At 45.6% G+C, this 25679-nt stretch overlaps 1 protein-coding gene across 3 annotated transcripts in view; it reads right to left on the reverse strand.

The window, feature by feature from the left end:
* PDCL3 (phosducin like 3) overlaps window positions 1–24151 on the reverse strand; it is a 44472-nt gene extending 20321 nt beyond the window's left edge. The window contains exons 1-7 of one of the 3 annotated variants that reach the window (XM_079941616.1): window positions 24042–24151; window positions 21368–21497; window positions 18833–18923; window positions 18502–18645; window positions 17345–17553; window positions 15089–15244; window positions 4382–4482 (exon numbers count right to left, since the gene is read on the reverse strand). In XM_079941616.1, the coding sequence (XP_079797742.1) occupies window positions 15102–15244; window positions 17345–17553; window positions 18502–18645; window positions 18833–18923; window positions 21368–21497; window positions 24042–24047 (723 nt within the window). In that variant the 5' untranslated portion in view covers window positions 24048–24151 and the 3' untranslated portion in view covers window positions 4382–4482; window positions 15089–15101. Of the gene's footprint in view, window positions 1–4381; window positions 4483–14870; window positions 15245–17344; window positions 17554–18501; window positions 18646–18832; window positions 18924–21367; window positions 21498–24041 lie in introns of those variants that run through there. The other 2 variants (XR_013831167.1, XM_079941615.1) reach the window with 2 other exon arrangements.
* Between the last annotated feature and the right edge of the window lie 1528 nt (window positions 24152–25679).

Raw genomic sequence — 25679 nt, forward strand, 5'->3', positions numbered from 1 at the left:
AAAACAAAAATAAACAAGTTAAAAACAAAGATAAACTGAGAAAAAACAAGAAACACACGACAAAGTGCTAGTATCCTTAATATGCAAAGAGCAGTCACATATCAATAAAAAAGGAATACCTCAATAAAAATGGGTAGAGAACTGGTAATTTTTCAAAGACATACAAATGTCCAATTATATAAATATGAAAATGAAATTGTTTTCTTGATTGGTAGGATTTATAATACCTAATGCTGACAAAGGTGTTTGCGGGAGTATAAATTTGGCATGTTTCCAGAGGGAAATCTCTGGAATACAGTAAACAAAATGGTAAATGTGTATGTCTTTTACCCAGCAATCTCACTCCTAGGAAAACAAGAAAATAACTGGCCAACTGCATAAGCAACATGTTCATTGAACCATGGTATATACGTGGTATAAACTTGAAATCGTTTATCTTTCAATAATGGAAAAGAATAATTTTTAGCTGTGAGCCAAAGTTTTAATTGGCTCATTATGACATTATAGTGTCTTCATTAAATAAATTATGGTATACCAACCCTATATCATCCTATCCTATTAGCCACTAGACAGGATAATGTAACTCTATATTATCATAAAATAGGACCAGAATATATTTCTGAGCTTTAACAACAGCAACAGAAAAGTGAGAACTATCTCTCAATCCATAAAAAGATTGTGAGTTGAAAGGATGTTCATCAAGATGTTAACAGTGCTTTATCTGTGTGTGCCTGGATTCAGGATAGTTTACTTTCTTCGAACATTTAAAAAGATTCTTAGGGCTTCCCTGGTGGCGCAGTGGTTGAGAGTCCGCCTGCTGATGCTAGGGGACATGGGTTCGTGCCCCAGTCCGGGAAGATCCCACATGCCGCGGAGCGACTGGGCCCGTGAGCCATGGCCGCTGAGCCTGCGTGTCCGGAGCCTGTGCTCCGCAACGGGAGAGGCCACAGCAGTGAGAGGCCTGCGTACAGCAAAAATAAATAAATAAATAAAATAAAAATAAAAAGATTCTTATATGGCAAGAAGGTATTGTTTTAAAATCAGAAAAATACAAGCTATTTTCATGAAAAAAAAAAAACACCCAAACATACACACAAGCCCTGCCTTTCAAATACATCCAATCCAGTGACCACACTTAAGCACTGAGGTAGGAGATACAGAGATAGATGGAAACATATAGATATATAGATTATAGATACATCGAATACAGATGCTTGGAAACATTGCCTTGAGAGAACAGAAAAGCTACATTCTGAGGTTCAAGGCGAACTGCACGGTTCTTACTTCCCTCCGGAGTAACACCGTTCTTTCAAATACCCCCAATAAGGCTAACAGACGCTAAGAACGATCCACAATAATACACTATAATATTGATTACGATTCAAAACGTAAAGGCAGCATTCAGCCGAGACTTTGGGCTTTCCGTGTCACAGGCTCTGGTAGAGCTTCTCTGCCTGGAATACTCCTCCCAAGGCTCACATTTACAGTAAATGTAATTACACTTTAATGGCATTCATCTCATTCTGTCACTTTTTCCATAGCTCCTATTTTTAACCAGCACAATGGGAACATTTGTCCTCTGATTCACTGATGAGTTTTTAGGCCAGGAGTCTGGCTTTTTAAATGACAGTTCCCTTAATCCTAGTGCTGATTTTTTAAATGAAGTAACAGCCTGTAATTAAAACAACGGAGCACAGGCAACCTCATGGAATAAGGAGAGCGATCCAGCACTGAGTTCAGGTAATGGGGTCCGTCAGCCACTGTGCCAGAAGCAGGAAGTGGGGAACAAGGGTCTGACCCTGGCTTTGTGGCCTCGGAAGCCACTCCAGGGTCCTGCACTCAGTCCCTACGAAAAGGGACACTGATCCTGAGGTTCCTCTCAGTCAGGCCCACCCAGCAGGGTGAACCAACGTCAACCAGAGGCTTCTGCTCCTCTGGAAGAAGCCGGGGCATCAGTTCTGCCCACTCAAGCAATGCACGTGGGACTTCCACAGACGATGGGGCTGGTGAGGCTCTCCTGTCAGATCAAATTCCATGGAGACGTGGAGGGCATGTCACCTCCCCTTGTGTCTCAGCCTGCGGGAGACATCTTCACCCAGCAGAATGTAGTGGGAGTGACTCCCTGTGATGTCTGGGGCTCAGTCACAACAGGCCACCAGCTTCCTGCTGGCTCTCTTCACATGCCCTTGGGACACTCCCTCTCGGAACCCAGCTTCCAGGATGGGCAAAGCCAGGGCCGTGACCAAGGCATGAGTGGGCTCTGGCCGATGGTCCCAGTGAGCCCAGCCCTCGAGCCAGCATGACCCAGCCCCACACATGAGTGAAGGAGCCTCGGGGTGACACAGCCCTGGCCACCTGAGTTACTCCTGGCGTGAGTCTTACTCGCAACACTGTGGAGCAAAGGAAAGCCATGCCCACTGGGTCTTGATTCACAGAATTCGTGAGTGTAACACAAAGGTGGTTGTTCCTGCCACTAGGTTTGTGGTGGGCTGTGGGGCGGTAATCACAGCTGGAACTCCAGGTCTGATGAATGAATTCACGTAATAAACGCTCACCTGGTACTTACCAGAGCAAGGCCCTCTACTAAGCAAGATACAGACATTAATTTGTATTATGATTATAATATTGACCTTTGTAACGGCACTGTGAGGTCCGTATCATTTCCATCTATATTTTACAGTTGAGGAAACTGAAGCTCAGAAAAGTTAAGTAACTTGCCCAAAGTCACACAGCTATCAAGCAGGAAAGGTAGCTTCCAGACTAGGGTTGATCTAACTCTGGAACACGCACTCCTCAACCACTTGGTAGGTACGCTGGTTCTGCCCAAATCTCTGTAGCCTAAACTTCATGTATCCACTCCACCAACAGGCCCCAGCATCCTTTGCTTCTTTCTGCCTGGCCTTGCTAAACTGTGATCAGATGCTCCAGGGAAACTCACCTGTTCTGCACACCTCAAGAAAAATCTAATAGAAAGACACTTTCTCCCTAGGAATGGGCAAGTTCATTAGGTACCGTTCAGACCAGCCTCACAATGACTCCTGGCCCTGACCTGATTCTTCCGCAAGCCCAGGCAGGGGCTAGTTCACTTTGTTGCAGCCACACGTGCAACCAGAGATTGCTTCTTGAGCTGCAAGACCCTGCTTAACGGTCATTTTATTTGGGTACACGTTGAGTTCCCTGGGTTCTTGTGTGCTAACTCAGCAGGCCTGCTGTCTCCAAAAGAGGACCCTGAATGGTAGTGGCCTTGGAAGGCCTTCGGGAGCTCTTAGGTGTTGAATTTCTTTGCTTCTGCAAACATTTATACACACCCACGAGCAAACCCTGGTCAATAAAGGATAACGCTCTGTGGACTTTTAGCAAAAACTTTCTTTCTTAAACTCCACTTCTGCTTTTTAAGAGTTTTTCCTAGAACCGTGGAATCAGACCCTGATAGTGGCGCCATTAGGTCGTGCAAAAATCTGCTGCAGAAGGTCTCGCCGGCTCTAGGCACCAACTGAAAATTAACAAAACCTTCCCTGTGGTCCTTCCCAAACAAAAGAGTCCTGAACAAAAACGGCAAAGCTTCTGACCCACCTAATGCTCTATTTGCAAAGAGAAGGACAAACTCACTAACTTAAAAAGAGTTGCCAACACAGGGCCTCCAAATAACATTGATTCTTCCCTCCCACTCCCTTTCCAACTTTCTTTCCCTCTCTCCCTCCCCCCTTCCTTTTTTCTTTCTTTAAGTGATGCGCTTACTGGGTTTAGGGTGAGAACCACGAGAGGTCACCAACACAAGTGGACGCTGGGAGAGTGTGGGAAGAATTGTATCTGTCTGATATGTCGTAACGTGTTACAAAATCGCTAGAAGAGCAGATCAAATATGACTCAGAATTCATTTTGAAGAGATTCGCCACCCGCCAACCCCAATCCACTGTTCACTGATTGGAGCATAAAAGTGTATCCAGTAACACTGAAAGTTCATTCTCCCAAGACCTCTCACTGCCAAGGACGTGTCTGGCTGAATATCAGTAGTAGGATCTGCCAAGGAACAGTGAGGGGAGATCGAACAAAAAGCCTCGGAGGGAATTCTCAAGTCCGGGGAACTTTCATTCTGCTTCCTGTCCTGCTGGCTGATGCCATTTCTCTCTCTCAGACTCATTCTAACACAATGTAAAATGAAAAACGTGCCTTGAAGCCCAGTGACTTTCATCCTGTCTGTGAATGTGGTCACTGCCCTCTATGAGCTGTACATGATTCCCAAAGAATTCACATGTAGGATCCCGGAAGAGGACAGGAATGGCCCGGATGCTGCACAGCCCAGCACGGGGCCCTCTTTCCACGATGATGCCATTCCTGTAATTGCTTCTGTAATTCATCCATTAAGAGGGCTGATGAACAGTCTGAGATCACACAATCAACTGTTATGCAGTAGAGACCTCAAATAGAGAAAAAGCAAGGGAAAAAAACCCCAGCATTTAATCCATGTGGAGGAGAGGCGTCCTGGAAAGTGATAAATGAAACAGTGTGAGAACATGAAAGCCTCATATGCTTTTGACTGAGAATCTCACTCACTAGGACACCAAGAAAGTAAGGGGTAATCTAGAAAGAGATGTTATTTCCTAACATTCTAAGCAAAATTTAAAAAACCAGAGGAAAAAATAGATTACACAGAAGGACTATGTAATGGTGGAAATAAAAAAGGAAAGAAAACTACATGAAGTTCCCCAAATAAGAATTGAAGATTCTTCCCAAATTGTACTGACAAACTTACTGTATGAGTTTCTGGGTCATATGAGGCCCCGTTTATAATCACAAGTACTAGGACCAAGCAATTCATCTCAAATGAGCGAATCCACCATGATGCCAAAGGCTCTGTGCTTTCAAACAACAGGTTGCTGCTGCTGGCAATGGCGACTACTATTATTACAGCCTCGACAACAATGAGACACCAGCAGAGTGTTCTAAACACTTTACAAATCTCAGTTCATTTAGCCCTCACAATAACCATCTGGGTTGGATCCTTTTTACAGATGAGAAAACTGAGGCACAGGGAGCTTAAAGACGTTTTAATGGCACCATGAGAAGCCACTGTAGGTGCTGCAGGTAGTGATAAGGATGAAGCCATTTGCTCCACGAAGGTTGGTCCCTTGGATAATCTGGAGTCATACCAGGCTTCGGGGTGTAGTCCTCAGCCTGACATGTTCAAGATTATCCTTTAAGTTAGAGCTAATCGAGTCTCAGGGATGGATTTGTACAAACCACTATAATCCAGCTTTAATTATAAACCAGAATACCCATTTACGAGAGGTTCCCAAACGTCCACTAGTTCACAGCTCAGTAAATTGTTCACTGTGTCCCTAAGCCAAAAAACCCACGTACCAGTTTCTTTTATTAAGTAGTCAGGGCCAAACAACTTAAGAAGCACTCAGGTCCTAAAAACTTTTAGCTGTTTGAAAAAATATATATATGAGGAAATTGAAAGAAAAAATAAGTTTATTACTTATTAACGGGACGTGAGCGCCTGTCGGGCGCTGCGCGCTTCCCCCACCTTGGAATCTGACACTGTCACCTTCACTTCCTGCTTCAGGTTGAATTTTGAGCTGTATCTGCTTTTAGCAAAGCAACTGCCAAAAACCCTGCTTAGGAAAGATACGACATCGTCCAAAGAGGGCAAGTGCAAGCTTGTGTCAAAGCTGTGAACTCCCTGCAGGTAGCAGGTGCTGTCGTGTTTGTTAAATGAGCACTATTGCTGTGCCTCCCTTCACAACTTAGGATACCCCACCCCCATTAACCTGCTGCAGGAATCTGGGTGCCTCGGCACACAGTTTGGGAACTGCATTAATTTATAGGAAGAACTACAACTGCCAAGTGTACTGGACTTCACCCATTTTCTTCCCGTAGCATTGGGAAACCAAAACAGAATGAGAAAACCTTTGGGACTCAAAGTCAGTAAGGGCTGGTAACAAGGGGCTGACAGATCTGTCCCAACATTGATCTAGTTACCGTGGTTACAGTACTATAGCCCAGTCCAGTCCAGTTTGCGTGCCTGCGTGTGTGTGTGTGTGTGTGTGTGTGTGTGTGTGTGTGCGTGTGTTCATTACACTATTTTATTTGGGGATCTTCTCAAATCCAAGGGATAGAACAAACAGTTGCAAGGTTTTTTTTTACTGTTTTCTGTAACATTTGCAGAAAGGCAAAGGATGATGTGTGAGTCAACTTTTTACTAACTACAACTTTTTATGAACTATACATATATGTTTTGTAATTATTCTTGAAGTTTTTTTAAAATCACCATCTCAGAGAAAGTTACCTACAAAAAAAGAAGTACTGGTCTTTAATTTTTTAAAAAAATACGGTATCTGCTTTAACAGGTATACAAAGGATAATAGCATTTTTCCTATCAGGAAGCTGGTATTTTCAACATTTTAAATGTCAGTGAACGGCTTCAGAGTTTATGATCTGCTTTCAAAATTAAAAGCTAGAATGGTCAAGTTAAAATAGGCTTCTTCATCCACTATAGGATATAACTAACTCATTTCATCAATTCTAAGCACCGTTCCCCCTCATTTTTGACGTTCCGAGGGCCGGGTGCATCCTGCAGGGTCTGTTGGCCAGGCAGCTGCAGGGATCAAGTTGGCTTTGCTCGCCACCTTCTGGTAGAAGCGAGGAAGTACCAGCATCAAATCTAGCAGCACAGGGCATCAGAGCTGGACTCCTAATGGAAGGACATTTTAAGATTAATTAACGGATTTATTTTGCTTCTGCTTGCCGTTTTATGTATGCACAAGAGTGATACGTGACAAAAATCTATGTTAGAATACGTCTAAGCGAGCTCTTTAAAAATATAAAGTAGAATGAACTTCCGGGCAAGCTCAGACTGGCTTTGCACCACCAGCATCCCACCCCACGTCTGTCTGTCCAGGTCCTTCTCCCAGGTCGACACCTGCCCGGCCCTTGTGTAGGCGCAGCCCAGAAGTGCACGAGAGTTTACCCCCCTGGGAGCAGGCTTCAGGCAGTGGCGGTCAGGACTGAGGGGTATGTGACCCAGCCTCCCCTCTGTGGGTGGGCAACGCTGCACACTTCCCAGACGGCCCTAAGCGATGGACTTCCCACCGCCCGCAGCAGTGACCACAGATTCTCACCCTTATGCTGGCCTCTCCCCCTTCCAGCCTCCCTCTCAGCTCCCTCACTCCTGCCTCCTGGACCCCCTCTCACTCTGCACCCAAGCCCTTGGCTCAGGCTGTACACTGGGGCAGATGCAAACTAAGACCTGTGCCCTTTAATCCTGGCACTTTATCACAGAAGAAAGTCAAGAACTAAGCACCACCTTTTTACACTAGTTACAACGTCCGATTTGATGTGACTCATGAACCACCGTATTTTTAAAAAGTCAACTTTGTTTTGTAGTACGGTGTTCAACTTCCGGAAAAATTAACAAGATAGTAGAGAGGGTACCCATACATCCTGCACCCAATTCCTCTACTCTTACATCTTACATTAATATGGCTCATGGGTTACAGTTAATGAGTCAATATTGATACATGGCTACTGGCTAATAACGTCCATACTTCATAATTCTTTCATTCTTCTCTTTCAGAATCCCATCAGAACACCTCATTACATGAGGTAGTCACGTCTCCTTAGGCACCTCTTGGCAGGGGGGGTTCAGTTTTCTCAGATTTCCTTTGTTTTTGGTAAACTTGACAGTTTTGAGGAGTTGTGATCAGCTGTTTTGTAGAATGTTCCTCAACTGGGATCTGTCCGATGTTTGTGCATGATTATGGGCTTGGGGGAGGAAGACCAAAGAGTTTACCTTGTATCATTTTCATCCCATCACATCCAGGGGCCAACTAGCAACATGCCTTATTGCCGGTGACTTTGACCTTGGCCACCTGGCTGACAGAGCCTGCCAGCTTTCTGCACTGTAAAGCTACTCCTCTCTTTCCACACTGGTCACTTTGGAAGGAGGTCACCATGTGCAGCCCATGCATCTTAAGTGTGAAGCATCCACATAAATTATTCTGAATTCTGTGCCAGAGATGGTCTCTTCTCCCCACTTGGTTATCTAATCTCATCACCTGTCTGTATGGACTCCTGGATATTTACTTTACACTTCGGGTTGTTATCCAGTATTTACTTTGTTGCTCAAACCGTCCAGCCATTAGAAAACTCCTGCGTCCCTGTGACTCATTGCTACCATTGTGATTTTTGGGTTTGTTTTGAGCACGTCTTTACTTTCTGGCACCACAAGATGATCCAGGCGAATCTCGTCTATTTCCTGCTCCGGTTTTATAATCAGCTACTTTTCTAAAGAGCTCTGGTTCCTTTTTTAGGGAATGGTTATTAGAAACCAATATCCGAATGGTAGGTGCGGTCTTTGCAACGGGGGTGTCGCTGCTTTTAAGCCCCTTCGACGGACAGAGCAAGGAAATGTGTTTACTAACCTGTGTATATTACACCATCTAAATTTGTAACCACCGGGGTCTGCATGAGTTCATACTGATGGCTCCAACTCTAATCCATGACTCGTGGATCACGCTAGGCTCCTCCCCCAGCTTATCTGTATGTAACCTTACACTCTAACGGTGAGAACCCTGGCTCCCACCATCCGCCAGCCATTTACTTGTTTAAATCTAGAATATTACGGCAGTATCAGAATTGCTAACGCTACCAACGTGAGAAATTACTTTATGAGCTGCGGTGCAGTCCTTACGCAGTTTCTTTGGTGCTTCATCTTACAGACTCCACTCATTTCCAAGGTTACTTAGGTCAGCACCATCTCCCCCAACCCCTTCCGCGAGGGTGTTTCATACATTTATAGTACAGTTAATTGTTGTGTCGGTCTGTGTTCCATCCATGTATCCCGATTCTCTAAGTGATTTTTTTTAATGTGCATACATTAAGATTCCATTTTTGTGCTGTAAAGTTCTATGGGTTTTGACAAATGCATATTGTCATACCTCCACTTTCATTGTATCATTCCGAATAGTTTCATTGTTCTAAAAATCCTCTGTGCTTTACCTCTTCAACCCTCCCACCCTCCCCCTTGAACCCCTGGAAACCACTGATCTTTGGAACATCTCCAGTTTTGCCTTCTCCAGGATGTCCTGTAATTTGAATCGTATATCTAGTAGACCGTCTTTTCAGACTGGCTTATTTTACTCGGCACCCATGCTTTTTGTGGCTTGGTAGCTCATTTCTTTTGATCGCTGAATTACATTCCGTTGTATGAAATTACAATTTGTTTATACATTTATCTACTGACAGACATTTTGGTTGTTTGGGTTTTGGTCATTATGAACAAAGCTGCTATAAACATTTGTGTGCAGGTTTTCGTGCGGACGTTGGTTTCCAGCACCTAGGAGCGTGACTGCAGAGTTATACGGTGAAAAGTATTAAGAGTATTATCCATTTGTTGTGCTCGCTGTTTAGATTTATTTCTAGCATCTTATTTTCTATGGTTCTGCCTCTTCTGTTTCTTTTTATTCTTCAATGTAGTCTTTTATTGAATTAACTGAGCACCCTCACACACACTATTTTAAAAGTTATATGCTTTTATTTTACTGTTGCTTGAATTTTTTAAACCATATTTTTGCCAACCTCTTGAATACTTTTTAAGGGTCTAAGAACATTTAAACTCCAATTAAGTCCCCTTCAATTTGTGTGCTACTTTGTCCTATTTTTCACAGTTCTATTTCATCTTAGTGTCATAAATAAGACGTTATTTGTATTGTTTTGTAAAGTCAATGTTCAGATTTACCCATACATTTTTTGGCCGCTATGCTTTCTTGAATCTCAGAGCTTTCATCCTTGTCCTTCCGCACAAAGTAAATCCTCTAAATTTCCTTAGGGAGAGTCTTTTGATGATAAACCTACTTCTTCTACGTCTGAAATGTCCAGTTCACCCCCATTCCTAAAACAGAGCTTCACTGGGTGTTAAGTCCTGGTTGATAGCTTCTGTTTTGTTGATGCATCTTCTTAGCCCATAGATACTATGACAGTCTCCTGGCTTTCACTGCCACTGCTGAGAAGGCAGTGCGCCGTACCGTTACCGTGTTGTAGGTAATCTGACTTTCCTGACTGCACTTACAAATTTCTCTGATATTCTGCAGTTTCACTGTATACATGAAGGTGTGGATTTACTTCATTTAACTCACTTGAAATTTGTATACCTTTCTGAGGGTTGATGTCTTTCATCAGTTCTGGAAAATCTACCTTCATCTTTCCAAATATTACCTATTTCCAATACTCTCCTTTTAAGATATTAAGAGATACACGTTAGACCTTCTCAGCCTCTCCTCCACATCTCTTCACCTAACTCTTATATTTCCACCTACTTGTCTCTGTGTGCTACCTACGGGGTAATTATTTGCCTCTACTCTCCAGTTTACCAATTCATTCTTCCAATGCTTACTTTTATTTTTAAGATTTAATGTTTTTAAAGACTTTTTTTATATGGACCATTTTTTAAGTCTTTATTGAATCTGTTACAATACTGCTTCTGTTTTGTTTTGGTTTCTGGCCCCGAGTCATGTGGGACCTTAGCTCCCGGACCAGGGATCGAACCCACACCCCGTGCATTGCAAGGCAAAGTCTTAACCAATGGACCACCAGGGAAGTCCCCCAATGCTTATTTTTATAAGGGACTTATATAAGCAACTCTTGTTCTTTACTCTTTTATTTATTTAAACATGTTAAATGTGCTCTTATTTTCGGTCTTGAAAATTCCACCACCCTCGATCTTTGCAATCTATATGCACTCTTTTTCTGCTGGCTTTCATTCAGAAGTCAAGGCATCCTGTGATTTGGGGGTCTGTGATTTATGACTCTGAGCTCATGTCCCTGTGGAAAGTGTTTGAAGGCTAAATTAAAGCTGAGCTCTTCTCATGTGGATATGCAGTTGCTTTGGTCCAGAGCCCAGGGGCATTACAACTTAAGACCTCCTTAAGAACTTCACAGGGAAAATGTTTGGATCACATGTACCATGAGAATTTACACCCACATGAGGGAAGGCTTGTAACTGAATTCTTAGGGATGCTTGTGCTCTCCTTTACAACCAGTGCTGGCTCCCCCCAAGACTGAAGGCAGTCCTTTGGGAGTCCAGCTGTTTGCAAGGGAATCTCCCTGAAGGCTCATCTCCTGCCACCTGTCCCCCACAATCCATCCTCACAGGAGCTCGGTGTCACCAAGAGTACGTGCCCCTGGGGGGTAAACAGGCTCGCCCATCTTTCCACAGTTCTGCTTTCACTTTGTTTCTGGCCTCAGAGGATGAATTCCTTTCTTGACAGCTCAGTGGCACATTTAAGAACATTTTTAAAAAGTTCCATCCAACATTTTGAGTTACCATCAGGTGGGCTGTTCAGAGTATCTGGTCTTTCACAGATGGAAATGGAAGTCCTGGTCTGGTTCACAAAGTTACTGAAGGGCAATGATGAGGAAGCAGAGGCAGGGAACAGACTCTGCTCTGCTTCGCCGAGTAGTCTGAAAGCGGGGAGTAGAAAGCTTAGATCGGTTGTGGTTTTGACTGTTGAAGGGCAGGAGCCTTTAACGGGAGATGCATAAGCTGCTCTAAGAGAGCCGAGATGGACGTTACTTCTTTCCCAACAAGAGAAGTCCAGAGAGGGCAGTCAAGAGCTGGGTCACAGTGGCATCGAAAATACCACCCTCTCTGCTCTGGCTCTGTAAGCACACCCCACCGCCCAAGGAGGCTGCAATCACATCTACAATGTCTGTCCTTCTTAAGAAGCTTGCCCAGAACTCCCAGCCAACTTCTGCCCACCTCCCTCTGGCAACCAACCTCTGGCAACCAAGGGAGGCTGGGAGTTTAATCCTTAGCTGATCCCACTGCTGCTCGAGCAGAGCTGGGGAATCCTGGCCCTTGTTAGGCAACTAGCAGTCCCTGACACTGGACCCAAACACTTACTGCCTGAGGCCCCACATCAAGGGAGAGGCTGAGATAGACGATGACTTACTAGAACAAAGTCCTAAAGAATGTGGAGGAGAATGGGGTCAAAAGTATAAAGGTTTGGCTTAGCCGTGGAGAGCAGACCCATCTTGACTGGACGCTGAACACAGAGAAGACGAGGCTACTGCAGGGATGGGTGGTGAGACTGGCCCCAGGGAACTCCTGGTAGCACATGAGTGACAGTTCCCCTGTGGAGTCACCGAGCAGGGGCAGTCTGCAGAGTGTGGAAAGCCCGGACCATTGGCTGTGTGAACGTAAACATCACGAACACCTGTCGAAAAGGCTGCGTTTATTTATGAGGAACAACTGGTTTCCATAAACAGGACAAAACCACTTCCATAGGAACACGCTTCTAAAGTAGGCGACACAGGGGACTTCCCTGGTGGTGCAGTGGTTAAGAATCCGCCTGCCAACACAAGGGACATGGGTTCGAGCCCTGGTCCTGGAAGATCCCACATGCCACGGAGCAACTAAGCCCATGTGCCACAACTACTGAGCCTGCGCTCTAGAGCCCACGCGCCGCACTACTGAAGCCCGTGCGCCTAGAGCCCCTGCTCCGCAACAAGACAAGCCACCACAATGGGAAGCCCACGCACCGCAACGAAAAGTAGCCCTCACTCGCTGCCAACTAGAGAAAGGCCATGCGCAGCAACGAAGACCCAAGAAGGCCAAAAATAAATAAATTAATTAATTGAACAAAAAAAGTAGGCGACACAGTCAAAACACATTTGGCCTGTCACACTTGAAAAGCACTTTGGCAAAATCTGGGCTTGCTATATAAGAAAACAGAATTTAAAGCTGGAAGTAATAAATGATGAAAAACTGAGGCATTAGTGACAGAGGACCCCCTTCTAAGCAGCCCTTTCGCATCTCTCATAAAGTGTCTTTTGCATCCAGGACGACTTCTCTGAGGCACTTCGGGAAGAAGATGCCCCAGGAAGCCGTTCTGTCTGCAACCTCAGCACAAGGGCGTGTAAATTCAGGTCTGCAATGAGATGGGTGTATACAACCTAACCGTATCCTTTTTCTCCTCTACAAAATAAGGAAAATAAAGAAGAATCAACTGTATTTGATTATAATCAGCCCTCTGTATCTGCAGGTTCCGCATCTGCGGATTCAACCAACCACGGACTGAAAACACTCTGAGGACTGGAGAGTGAGCTGCGAGGGGCCTGAACATCCAAGGATACCCCATGGGGCTCCTGGAACCAACACCCACTGATGCTGAGGGGCAAGGGTCTTATTCCATCTCACTTCTCCCAATTACTTACTATCACAACTTCCTGGAACCACTTCTCACCAATACTAGAAAGGGTTTCCTAGCACCTGTTCCACAGCCTTCCCCATACACCTTTCCTGCCAACACCAGGAGACAGAATTTCAGGATCTTTCTTGCCGGTGTTCCCTGGTCGCTGTGTGTTTCTGCTGCGGAATGAGACAAACTCAATGCTTAAGAGCCAAGCTGTATCACCTCTAGCACATCACAAATGCTCCAAATGAAACAGAAAGAAGTTAATGGTAGTAACACAGCGAAGTCTCCCAGAATTAACTAACCTGCAGAAGTCTGCACGACAGGTGCGAAATCACAATACTAATTCTAGGACAGACATGTTGCTCTCTTCCCCTTTTTAAATCAAGTTCAGTCAGAACGACTGAACAGCTTCCTGGGGCCTGGGAGCAGTGTGGTCAGACAGAGCTCATCAACCAAGTCCATGGACACCTGAGCTTCTGAGTGCAAACCAAGTGCCCGAGTCTGCATGGAGGCAAGATTTCACAGCAACACAGATCAAAGTGGCACAGCATACGTTGAGAATCACACCCTGTACAGGCTCCGCAGTGGAATGAAGTCTGCTGCCCTGTCACGGTGGACGCAGCCCCCGACCACACTCAGGCACAGCTCTCTCCCCCGGGAGTTATGTGCACCGCAGCTCTCAGGCCAATGCAGCAGCCACGCTTGCACCACCGCACTTCACTCTGATGGCAGCTGACAACAGAAAAACCCACCCATGGGACCAGTAGACGACTGACAGAACTGACCAAGCTTATTTCGACCCTGCAACTAAAATTTCATGAGAAACTCTTCAAGGAAGACTATGACACAGAGTATGTTTTCATCAGCAGTGCTGGCTCTCACGTGTAGAGAAACAAAGTCACTAACACAGATCGTTCGGACAGATCAAGTGGGTCACAGCTGCTTGTTATTTTCCAAATTACGGCAAAAATAAAGGACAATAATCTGAAGGAACTTTGTGCCCTCTCTGATTCATACTTTTAAGAGTCAAACCAGCACTGAGTACTACATCACTCAACACAAGCATTAGGGAATAACAGTTCCCCTAATTATTCTGTCAATGTCAATTTGGCAAGAAGTGGTAAATGCTAAGAGGATTCTGGTTCAGAAAACATCTTGCTATATATTTTACTGACTGATTGAGATACACGTTATCTATTAATGTGTGTGCTTATATCTATTTCCAAAAAAGAATTTAAGGTGACCTTTTACAGTAACTGAGACTGACGTCTCAACAGCCTGAGACAAAAAATTACTTTAACCAGAAAAAATATTTTACCCCAAATGGCGGTAAATTGGAATCTTTTAGTTACTGCTTTGATAAGGCAGTATTTGTTTCCCCAAAATTATTGTCTATTTCTTCTAAATAGGATAAATACTAAGACTTCTTCCTACCAATTACACCTGTATTTTATTTGAGTTAATAATCCTGTTGCTACCTCTATAAAAGAATAAAAACAAATAATAATATAAATGCAAAGCTTACCTTGCCATTTTCCACTGTATAATTTACTCACATTACTAAAAAAAAAAACCCTCCATATTTCTTCTTTTATAGTTTTATGTGAACAAATAGTGAACAGCTTTACAGCTTACCTAAAATACAAGTGAGGAAAACATAGACACCTGCCATACTAATATCTGGCTTTTATTTTTTCCTTAAGGAAATACTATTAATTTAAAAAGAGAGTTCCAAGAAATTTAAAAGGATTCCCAGCAATGATTGCTTCTGAGATCTATGAGATTTGAAACATAGTTATAAAAGGCTAAAACCAAACCATACGTTCCTACTTGTTCCTTTTAAAAAAAATTCAGATGATGTGTCACATCAAGCAAGCTCATCAGGTTACCAGGGCCGCAGCCTTAGTCATCCTCGGAATCACTGGCCCTCCTGGCGGGGACGGAGCACAGCACGGACGAAAGCAGCACATCTTCTATGGGTTTCTTAGGGTTTTCCTCCAGGCTTGTCTTGACTGCTCCAGACTCAGACAATTTCCACTCCAACTCTACATGATAAAGAAAAAGCAAGTTGCCTAAGACACAGTCTGCATGGGGCCCTCAAGCCACAGTGTTTTTCTAAGCAGAAGCTACGATCATCAACATTTGATGACAATTTAATTTGAGGGCCATATTTATAAGGTGCCTGGAAGAAAGGGAAAAATCAGAACCTTAAGAAGGAAAAAAATACCTGCAAACACTTTTCCAGAAGATGAGGTCAAATGGGATATTACATACATTTGAACCTCTATGATAACTAAAATAAAAAACAGAGACTAAATCTATCTTCTAACAGCTAGTTTCTCGGCTTGCACAATTTCCCAGGAAAGAAATCAGCATGAAACATGTAAAGGAAATACTTTTCACAGTCCTGCTGGCACTCTAATCATTAAATCTAAATTTAGTTAACAAAAGGAAATTCTTAAACCTCATGTCCAATATCTTAACCTATTAGAGTCAAAGGCTCAATGTATGATGACATCCTAGGTCTGATACATTTGTTCCAAGTAATAATAATTTTTAAAAGTACCAGAAAATAAAGAATCAGTGACTAAAGGCACAGCTCCTGTATTTTATGCTCTTGTAATCAGTGGAACTCCACATGGGTGTGAGACCTTGTGAAGCACAATCAAGTGATGTATTTTTCCACTGCAGAAAAGACCCCAGGCAGGACTGAGGGACAGCTGAGAGATTCTACTGCAAATAGCCTGGTTAAAGTGATGCTCTACCAATTAGAAACTTGTTAAAATCTGAACACCAATTTTACTGAGCCGTGTTAATTCAAAGTGCTCCACCAGTATTTTCAGCTCCAGGTACCTTGGTTCAGTGTGATAAAAATTCAACAAATTTCTTAAAAATGATTTTTTTTAAGATTTCTGATTCTTAAGAATATATTTAAATTCACACATATGTATAAATGAATGTATTTAATGTTACTGTTCATTTATATGCAGTAATCATTATTTTACATGTTCACTAATCCTCAAATGAAACTTTTCCTAGAAATAAAAACTATAATTATTATTGCATACCTATCTCTCTTCCCTCATGGTATGTGCAAAAAGACCAAAATAAGAAGCAAACCCATATTTAGTTTGAAACTCCATATGCCTCTGAACACTGGAATAATGCATAACTGATGTAACATATGTGTGTCTATGTATGTATGTATATGTTTATACTTTTCCCAGTTGAATATCTTACATAAAGAGTTACATAAAGTAGAATATAAAGTCATATTTTAACACACATTTCTAAAGACTACTAACTAAAGCACAGTTGGACATACTATTTCACTAAACAGATAAAGAATTCGACTTATCAAGAAACCTGCAGGCCTCAGCTTCTCTCTCTCATGTTACGTGTGCATATGTATTTTAACACCTCCTGTGTAACAGGCAGAAAAAAAAAACATATCCTTCAGGAGTTAAGAGGGAGAATAAACTTTTTTTTTTTTTTTGTGGTACGCAGGCTTCTCACTGTTGTGGCCTCTCCCGTTGCGGAGCACAGGCTCCGAACGCGCAGGCTCAGCGGCCATGGCTCAAGGGCCCAGCTGCTCCGCGGCATGTGGGATCCTCCCGGACCGGGGCACGAACCCGTGTCCCCTGCATTGGCAGGCAGACTCTCAACCACTGCACCACCAGGGAAGCCCTAAACTTTTAATTTAAAAGCTACTATTCAACTGAGAAAAAATTTCTATAGATTTATATATATGTACATTTGTACATATGCAGATACGTATAAGCATGTGTCACTAATAACGTTCATGTGAATTAAACAAGAAATGAACAATGTGATCTTGAGCTACCAGTAAAAACGAACATATTCAACTGTAGGGACAAATAAAACACATCAGACATTAATATTAAATATTTTAAAGTCCATTGTGCCCTCTTTTAACTGAGAATTACTAGAGCCCAGTTGTAACTGCCCCCAATGACTTGTCTAAGATGACAGATTCAACGTGCTTCTTCCCTTTTTACAATCACTCGCATGGGGGCAAAGGTGAATCTGACAAGTCATCCTAATGTGTGTCTAGGAAACAGGCACCCTCGTCAACAGAAGCACCTCCTCCCCATCTCCCACGCGCACCTCAAAGAGGCCCTTACCATCCATTGTCAGGTTCATGCCACCGAACACCAGAGGTCCAATAAACTGAGCCTTGATATCACCTTCAAGGTACACAAATATTGTGGGCAGATTCCTATCAGGATAGTTGGGTATGCAGGTGGTTGATATGGCTTTGATAAATTTGACATCAGGAAACTTCCTGGCAAGTCCAATAAAGTGCTGATTTATCAGGGCACACAGGGGAATCCTATAAAAAGAGAAACAGAAGCCAACTGTGATTCTGCATTTGTACATAATAAATCTCAACTACCCTTCTGCCCTACATAAAACCTCATAATGACTCCAGCCAAGATGAACTAACATTTAGACAAAACTTTCTAACATGTTTAGGCAAAGGGAGGAACTCAAAATCCAAAGCCCAACTTAATTTGACTGAAGAATAAGTTAGAAACACAGCTCCAACGTAAAAGGTAACTGTCTTGCTCTTCTATAGGCGAGAGCATTCAAGGCTTACAATGTGTGATTCAGAAAGCATTTCCTGCTTCAAAGAAACTCCCTACACAAGCATTAGACTCCACAGGATGGTAATAAAATTGGAGGAGAGAAGCGCTGGGGGTCCACTGCCTCACTCGCCATGGACAATTCACAAAGGTTGCCCTCACCATCGACGAAGAGTGATTCATTACATGGAATTGTGAAATGCCTGAGCTTCTCCAGAGGGACAAGTGACTGAGGAATTCATTTACAATTAAAAAAAAAAAAAAGTCTCCTCTGCTACACTGTAACAAAAGCATTCCTATTAGTCACATATTAATTTGAAAGTCTTAAGACAAAAATTAGGCTATAAGGTTTGGGCAAATCAGCAACAAAAACACTAGTTAAAAAAACAAAAAACAGGGCTTCCCTGGTGGCGCAGTGGTTGGGAGTCCGCCTGCCGATGCAGGGGACACGGGTTCGTGCCCCAGTCCGGGAAGATCCCACATGCCGAAGAGCGGCTGGGCCCGTGAGCCATGGCTGCTGAGCCTGCGCATCTGGAGCCTGTGCTCCGCAACGGGAGAGGCCACAACAGTGAGAGGCCCGCGTACCGCAAAAACAAAAAACAAAAAACAAAAAAACCTCCTGGGTGGATTAAGCCTGAGATGTTCAAGATATAAATTCAAATTAACATTTAAATACAGTCATGAGATCAGCTCACCCTTGTCTGTAAAGGTGCAAGATGACCCACAAGCCCTCACCGGCTTTGGTAACTTCTTGAACATAATCCTTTCCTGAGATTTCCAAAACTTCTCCAAATTTATTCTTCAGTTGGGTTGCTTTCCACTCCGCCAGTCTTTGCTGCCTGCACAACAGAAGGAAGAGAGAGACATCTTACAAACACAAACACACACACACACCACCCTTTTCACACAGCAACCTTTGTAAAGGTCCAGGTTTATTTATCGATTTGCCAGATTTATTAATGTTTCAAAGGACACACATTTTAGTGCCACACAAAAAGCCAAGCAGTCCCTCTGGGTGGCACTAACCTGTACATTGCAATTGCACGTTCGTCTTCCTCATTAAATTCGTCTTCATTATCCTCCAGTTCTTCCAAAGTCATGTCTTCATAAGTTTTCACTGAATGTCATTGAGTTGGCAAGAAACCAGAAATGTGAAAGATGAACAAACACATTTTGGTTTTCTTCGCTTCACTCTTTTCCTAAAGGAGTGCATGCAACACCAAAAGATCCCCAGCCCACCAAAACCCAAATAAAGAGTACTTAAGGTGTTACACTAGTAAATAAGAAGGGGAGGGTGTATTTAAAAGACAGCTGCCGGCCTGGCTCTCTTACCTCCACACAATAAGGATACAAACGGGAAGTTTCCCAAGTTTATAAAAGAGGAGAGTTGTATTTGCCTGAGCTAACCTGGCCGGACCTTCAAGCACAGACATTCACGGACAGGTGCATAACAGTTCTCATGCCTCTGGGGAGATGGAGGATACCCGCTGAGGTCCTCCCCAGCACACCCTTCCTAGAGTGAAAGGGCTATCCCCTGGTCTTCTCTTGTGAGTGCTAGGCAGCTCTACCTTTTCTTTTAATCAACTGCTATAAAATCTGTATTTTGTTTTATTGCCATAAACACCCTTGCTTCTTGACATCACTTCAGGCCTTTGTCCCCAGACTCCCACCCCATCACTACCCGAAACTGCTCTTATCAAGGTCAGTAATGACCTCTGTCTTCTCAACGGATGAGCACATCTGACCCAACCCATCACCACCTCCTCCCCAAAAGCCCATCTTCCTCTGGCCCCCTCTCCCCCTCCCTCTATGGCTGCCCCTTCCTCAGGCCCTTTGCTGACTGGACTCGTTTTCTTCCTTATTGATACTCACTCCCTTGGTTGATCGCATCTCACAGCTTTAAATACTAGCAACGTGCTGACAACTCCCGAAGTTATGCCTCCAGCCCGTATTTCTCTGGCTTGGGACAGCATCCCCAGCTGCTCCCTTACCATCTCTATTCGTCTAACAAAAATCTCAAAGTGACCGTGTCCCAAACAGAGTTCCTGATCTTACCTCCAAACCTGCTCCTCCCCGAGCCTTCCGCATCTCAGCTGGTAGTAACTCCATCCTTCTGGCCGCTCGAGCCCAGAGCCCTGCAGTCATCCTTGACTTACCTTCCCTCACACCATCATAGGATCCATAAGCAACTCCTGTCAGTCCTACCTTCACAACACACCCAGATCTGGCCACTCCCACCCACCGCACTGCTCCAAGCCAATGGTACCATTTGCCGAAGGTACCACTGCAGCCTTTTCCAGACTGGTCTCCCCACTTCCTGCCTCGCCTCCCCACAGTCTGCACTCAGTAAGGCAACAACAGGACGGTGCTGTCGACACAGAGGACACGTCACTCCTCTGTTCAAACCTCCAGTGACATCCACCTCATTTGGCAGCAAAGCCAAGGTCCGTACTAGAAGCTACAAGGTCCTAAATGGTCCGAACCCTAGTTGCCTCTTTGAAGCTCCTACTACTGTCTCCCAGTCCTGCTGGCTTCCTGGCGGATTCTCCAACATGCTTTCCACTTCTCACTCACCTCCCTCAGGTCTACTCAACTGCCAGGGGGCCCTCTCTGACCCTTTCTGCAATTATACCCACCCCCTGCTCCGGCCCCTTCCTGCCTTATCTTCCTACATTTCACTCACGTATCATGTACTGTCTGTCTCTCCCGCTAGAATGTAAGCTCCAAGAGGACAGGGGGTTTTGTCCGACCCGTGCACAGCTAAAGCCCCACTGCCTAGGAACAACACCCAGCACACGGCAATCCTTCAGTAAACATTTGCAGGATAAACGCTTTGTAATAAATCCTTCTCTAAATTAGCTCTAACAAGTCAACAGGGGACAAAAGGCCTAGCCCCTGTGGTCAATGGTTCTCAAACTTTGGCGTAAATCAGAAACTCTTTGAAGCACTGGTTTAATATGCAGAGTCCTGGGCCTTACCCCCAGAGATTCTGTTTCAGTAGGTTCTGTGTGTTGTTGCGTGTGTGTGTTTTTTTTTGGGGGGGGGACAAGCACCCCAAGGGATTCCGATTCAGGTGATACAGCTACATGTGAGAAAGCCCCTCTCCTAGACCCTGTACACTGCAAACATCTTATGCTTCCCCAAATCAAGCTGTTTTAATATTCGTAATCAGACCACAAAGATAAAGTATACCCTCACGAGAATACAAACACTAAAAGCTTTTGAGCAGATTTCCATGACATTATCCAAAGTGAATCACAGACCAGGAAAGTCAAGACTTGGAAATACTTTCCTCGGGGTTATCACGCGCTCATCCGAAACAGACGAGGAACTGTGGAAACGGAGGGGGCCTCTGAAGTCCCCCTAATTCTGTGGCCCAGCAAGTTGAAGCCAGAGATGCCCTGCGACCCGCCTGAGATCCCAGAGGCAGCATCCAGCTCAGCACTCCAAGCCCTGGCTCCCAGCTCTTGCTCAGAGGATCCTTCTACCAAAGCAGTGAGAGGCCTGGCGAGTTGTCTCCTAAGCAGACAGACGCGCAGTAACGAGTAGCGGCACGCTCACCAATGGACTGCTGAAGGACCCGCTGCTCCTCCTCTTCTGCCTGCTTCTCCAGATCTTTCAAACTCTCCTTTGAGGGCAAGATGCCCTTTTTGCGTAAGATGTCATTCCACTCGGTGTCTGCATTGGGGTCCTAGAGCAGGTGGACCAAGGATACCATGAGTGCCAAGTCCACTGTGGAGGGCGCCATGGGTAAGGAGGGGTCAAATGGGAAAGTGGGGCTTCCCTGGTGGCGCAGTGGTTGAGAGTCCGCCTGCCGATGCAGGGGACACGGGTTCGTGCCCCGGTCCGGGAAGATCCCACATGCCGCGGAGCGGCTGGGCCCGTGAGCCATGGCCGCTGAGCCTGCGCGTCCGGAGCCTGTGCTCTGCAACGGGAGAGGCCACACAGTGAGAGGCCCACGTACCGCAAAAGAAAGAAAAAAAAAAAAAAACGGGAAAGTGGTGGGAAGGGGAATTCACACCAAACTATTCTGTGGCCTATTTCTCAGAAAGTGTCAAAAGACCCACAACCCCTGTTCCAATCCTCCTGTCTTGGGGTAAAAATCGGGCTATGATGTGCAGATCGGCATCAGTGCTAACAGCAAGGCTCTGAGCTGGCTTCCGGTATTTTCATTAATGACTTGGAGGGATTCACTCCGCAGATATTAAATACCTACTATATGTAAATTATTGTACTAGATGGTAGGGAAGCACAGTGAATGCCAAAGTCATCTACTTTACAGGTGAGAGGAAGAAATAGGCAATGAATAATTAAATATACAAAGAGATATATTACAAATTATGGCAAATGCAATGACCAACAGGCTGCTGAGCTAGAGCGTTCCAGGGGGCCTGCATTCCACAGGATGGCCAAGGACGTTCTTTCAGAAGAGGTGACATTTAACCATGACTGGAGGGTGAGACGAAACCACAAAGAGGAGTGAAAACTTAGGAAATTACTTTCCAGGCAGAGGGACCAGCCTGTGCAAAGGGCCTGAGTGAGGAGATCAAGCATCCTAAAGCCCTGAGTGGCTGCAGGAAAATCAGAGGGAAAAGAGCCTGATTGACTCTCTAACGCCCAATCCTGAGAGGAAGAGCTGAGACCCCGCGGAAGAGCTCACAGCAGCTGCTGCTTATTGAGTCCTAGGTGCTGGGACCCTGCGAAGCCCTTTACCTGTATCTACCTAGTTAATCCTCACAAGCCTGGGACAGCCACAGCGCCAGGCTGGAACAAGTCAAATTCACCAGGATCAAATGTCAGAAGGATAAATGTCGAAGTGGGCTCTTAGCTCCAGAACCCAGCGGCCCAAACCCTGGTTTGGCACTGCTTGGCAGGAACACTGCTAACGGACCCGGTCTGGAATATGAAACCAGGGAGCTGTGGAAAGGGCACAGGGATAACCAGGCCTCAGCCCCAGCTCCTTGTCCCAGTCTTGCTGAAATATGTCAAAAGAAAAACTAGGGGCTTCCCTGGTGGCGCAGTGGTTGAGAGTCCGCCTGCCGATGCAGGGGACACGGGTTCGTGCCCCGGTCTGGGAAGATCCCACATGCCGCGGAGCAGCTGGGCCCGTGAGCCATGGCCGCTGAGCCTGCGCGTCCGGAGCCTGTGCTCCGCAACGGGAGAGGCCACAACAGTGAGAGGCCCGCGTAAAGCAAAAAAAAAGAAAAAAAAAAAAAATACGAACAGAATCCTTTCCACAGGGTGGTCAGGAAGGAGGCGATGTTTTTAAGCCGAGACCTGAAGGACAGAGGATGCAAAGGAGGCCAGGGCAGCCCTGAGTTTCCTCTTCACCAGACGCGCTGGATTTGGAGATGATCGTCCTCTCCAGCCCCTAATCAAACCCATACTAACTCCATCTCCCTTTTGCCGCTGAGTCAGAGATGAGTCCCTCAGGATTCCTGACCACAGCGAGATCCGGGAGGCAGCAGAATGACTCTGGCGAAGGGTCCTTCAACAGTGACCAAATTGAGTTGTCAGAGATTTTCTCAAAAGCATCCATTTCCACGGTGTCATTTTTTCCCACTTTTCCGTAGGTTTTAGTCAAATTCCATTAGCAAATTCCTGATACAATGAAAGAACAAAACTGGGGGATGTGGTTTTATCCATTTTAAGATGGAAAGTAACTGGGCTGCGGGACCCTCGGGCTGAGCTCTGGAAGCCAGGGAGTCCAGAGGGGGCGCACCTCTCCACCTGAACACCAACGTTGCGGGGAGGGTGTAATAACCCCTCACCCTGCTCTAGGTGGAGTCAGAACACGGGTTATGTTATGGGACACCCCACCCCCCAGGCGGGACCCTCCACTCGTGCAAGCCTCGGCTTCCATCCGCGAAGGGGTCCACAACACACCTGCTCAGGTGCTCGCTAAGAGAGTTAACAAGTAGGAAGTAACTCTCAGTTAAGACCCGGAGAGGCCTTCACAGGCCGCACGGGAGACGAGCTCAAGGAGAGGCAGCCCCCAGGGCTGAGATTCCAGAGTGGGACACACGGCGTGGCGACGCCCAGCCCGCGGACCCGCGGGACCACGCCCGCCCGTCCGCACCGCGCCTGCGCCGGCCTAGCCGCGCGTGGCCTCCCCGTGCCTGCGGGGCCCGGCGCTTCCCACAGGTCTGGCAAGGACAGCCCGCCGCCGGCGCAGACCCAGCGGGACGAACGAACGGCCGCAGCCTCCAGACGTCGCGCCCCCCGGCTTGCTCACCTGCATTTTCTCACAACTCCCTCGAGCCCGGCCAGCGACGGCCTAACCACCCCTCAGCTCTCTTCCGCGCACGCGCGCAGCCGCCGCCCCATTCTTCTCCCAGCCCGGCCTTCGCCCCGCCCCCCGGGAGCGAGCTGGGCGGAGCCAGCGGGAAGCGAACTCTCTCCTCTGAGCCTGCGCCCGCTTCTCAAGAGACTGGCGCGAAAGCTGTGCGCGTGCGCGAGGCAGGACGCGCCTACAAGTGCGACTCTGAGCCAATCCCCGGGCGCTACCTAATTAGGGCAGGTCTTCGGCCTCCGAGCCCTGAGGCCGAGGTGCCGTCCGCTGCGGGACCCGGGGGCCTTCCGCCGCGGGACGAAGGTGTCTGAGGTCTCTGCCCAAGAAGTTAGAATTAGAAACGCGTTTCAGTGATTCAGTGTTACAACTAAAAATGATGCAGGGTTACCTAAAACAGAAAGGTGAAAGTCTCTTCACCTGGTTAAGCCTCAGGCGTTTTATATTTGCAGAAGTGCTTAGCCCTTTGCGGGGCACACTGGAGATACCGAGTAGAACTCAGCAAACTGAATTGTAAGATACAGGGGCTGGGCCCCAGGCTTCTGTGTATGCAGCACTTGGAATTTGAGTTAAATGAAAGCAATACTCCTCCCTGCACATCTGAGCTAGGTGGCCGCCTCCTGGCAGCTTAAGCAGACACAGGTAACACAGACCCACACATCTATAGGGTAGGCTAGGACTCAACTTGGACTCTCAACTTTGGCTACATTAGAACCACCTGGGAGCCTTCCAAAAACTGCAGCTACCCTGGGGCTCCATCCCCAAATTAAATCTCTAGCAATGGGACCTGGAACTGATTATTTTCTTAAAGATCCTCAGGTGTTGCTAATATACACAACCATTGATATAAAGTGAATCAAATGACTGCTTGAAGGCAAGGAGCTTTGATTTAATCATTTATAAGAATTCTTAAGATTAGCTAACTCCTTCCCACAGAATTATAGGTCACTTAAAACATGTGGTTATTCATTTATTTGGCAGCAAACTGAATGAATTTTCCTGGTTTCATCAGAAAAGTCAGGACCCAGGCTAGTTTAGAGTGGGTTTGGCCCAGTGCTAAGCTTAGTGTCCTCCACAGCACTAGAGGGGGCGCTGTTTTACCCTTTTCTGTTTCCAAGCCGTGTTACTTCCGGTGGCCGGCACTCACCTCCACCCCCACCCCGTGATCCCTCTCTCCAGAGGGGATTAACAAGCCAAAGGCTCAAACTCTACTGCCTTCTCGTCTCTCAGAGAAAGGTGCCTCTCCCACTTTGGTCAAAGACTCTATCCTCCCGTGCTCCAGACTGCCGTCCCTCCCACCTCCCCAGAAACTTCTGTCCATCATTCCATCACTCTTAGCTCTGAAGAAAATAATTAAGGCTCAGGAGAAAAAATTGGAACTGTAAGAATGGAAAAAGAAAAGAATTGGAAAAAAAGATTTCCATCTGTGGGTGATATGATATGATAGCATACTTGGAAAACCCTGGGAGTATCAAGTCTTAAATTCATACTAACAATCTGAGAATTCGGTATTGGAGCAGGATAGTAAATTAACATACAAAAATCACCTTAGTCTGTATTTATAATAACAAACTAGAAGATAAA

Source organism: Stenella coeruleoalba (assembly GCF_951394435.1).
Source record: "Stenella coeruleoalba genome assembly, chromosome: 13".
Classification (NCBI taxonomy): Eukaryota; Metazoa; Chordata; class Mammalia; order Artiodactyla; family Delphinidae; genus Stenella; species Stenella coeruleoalba.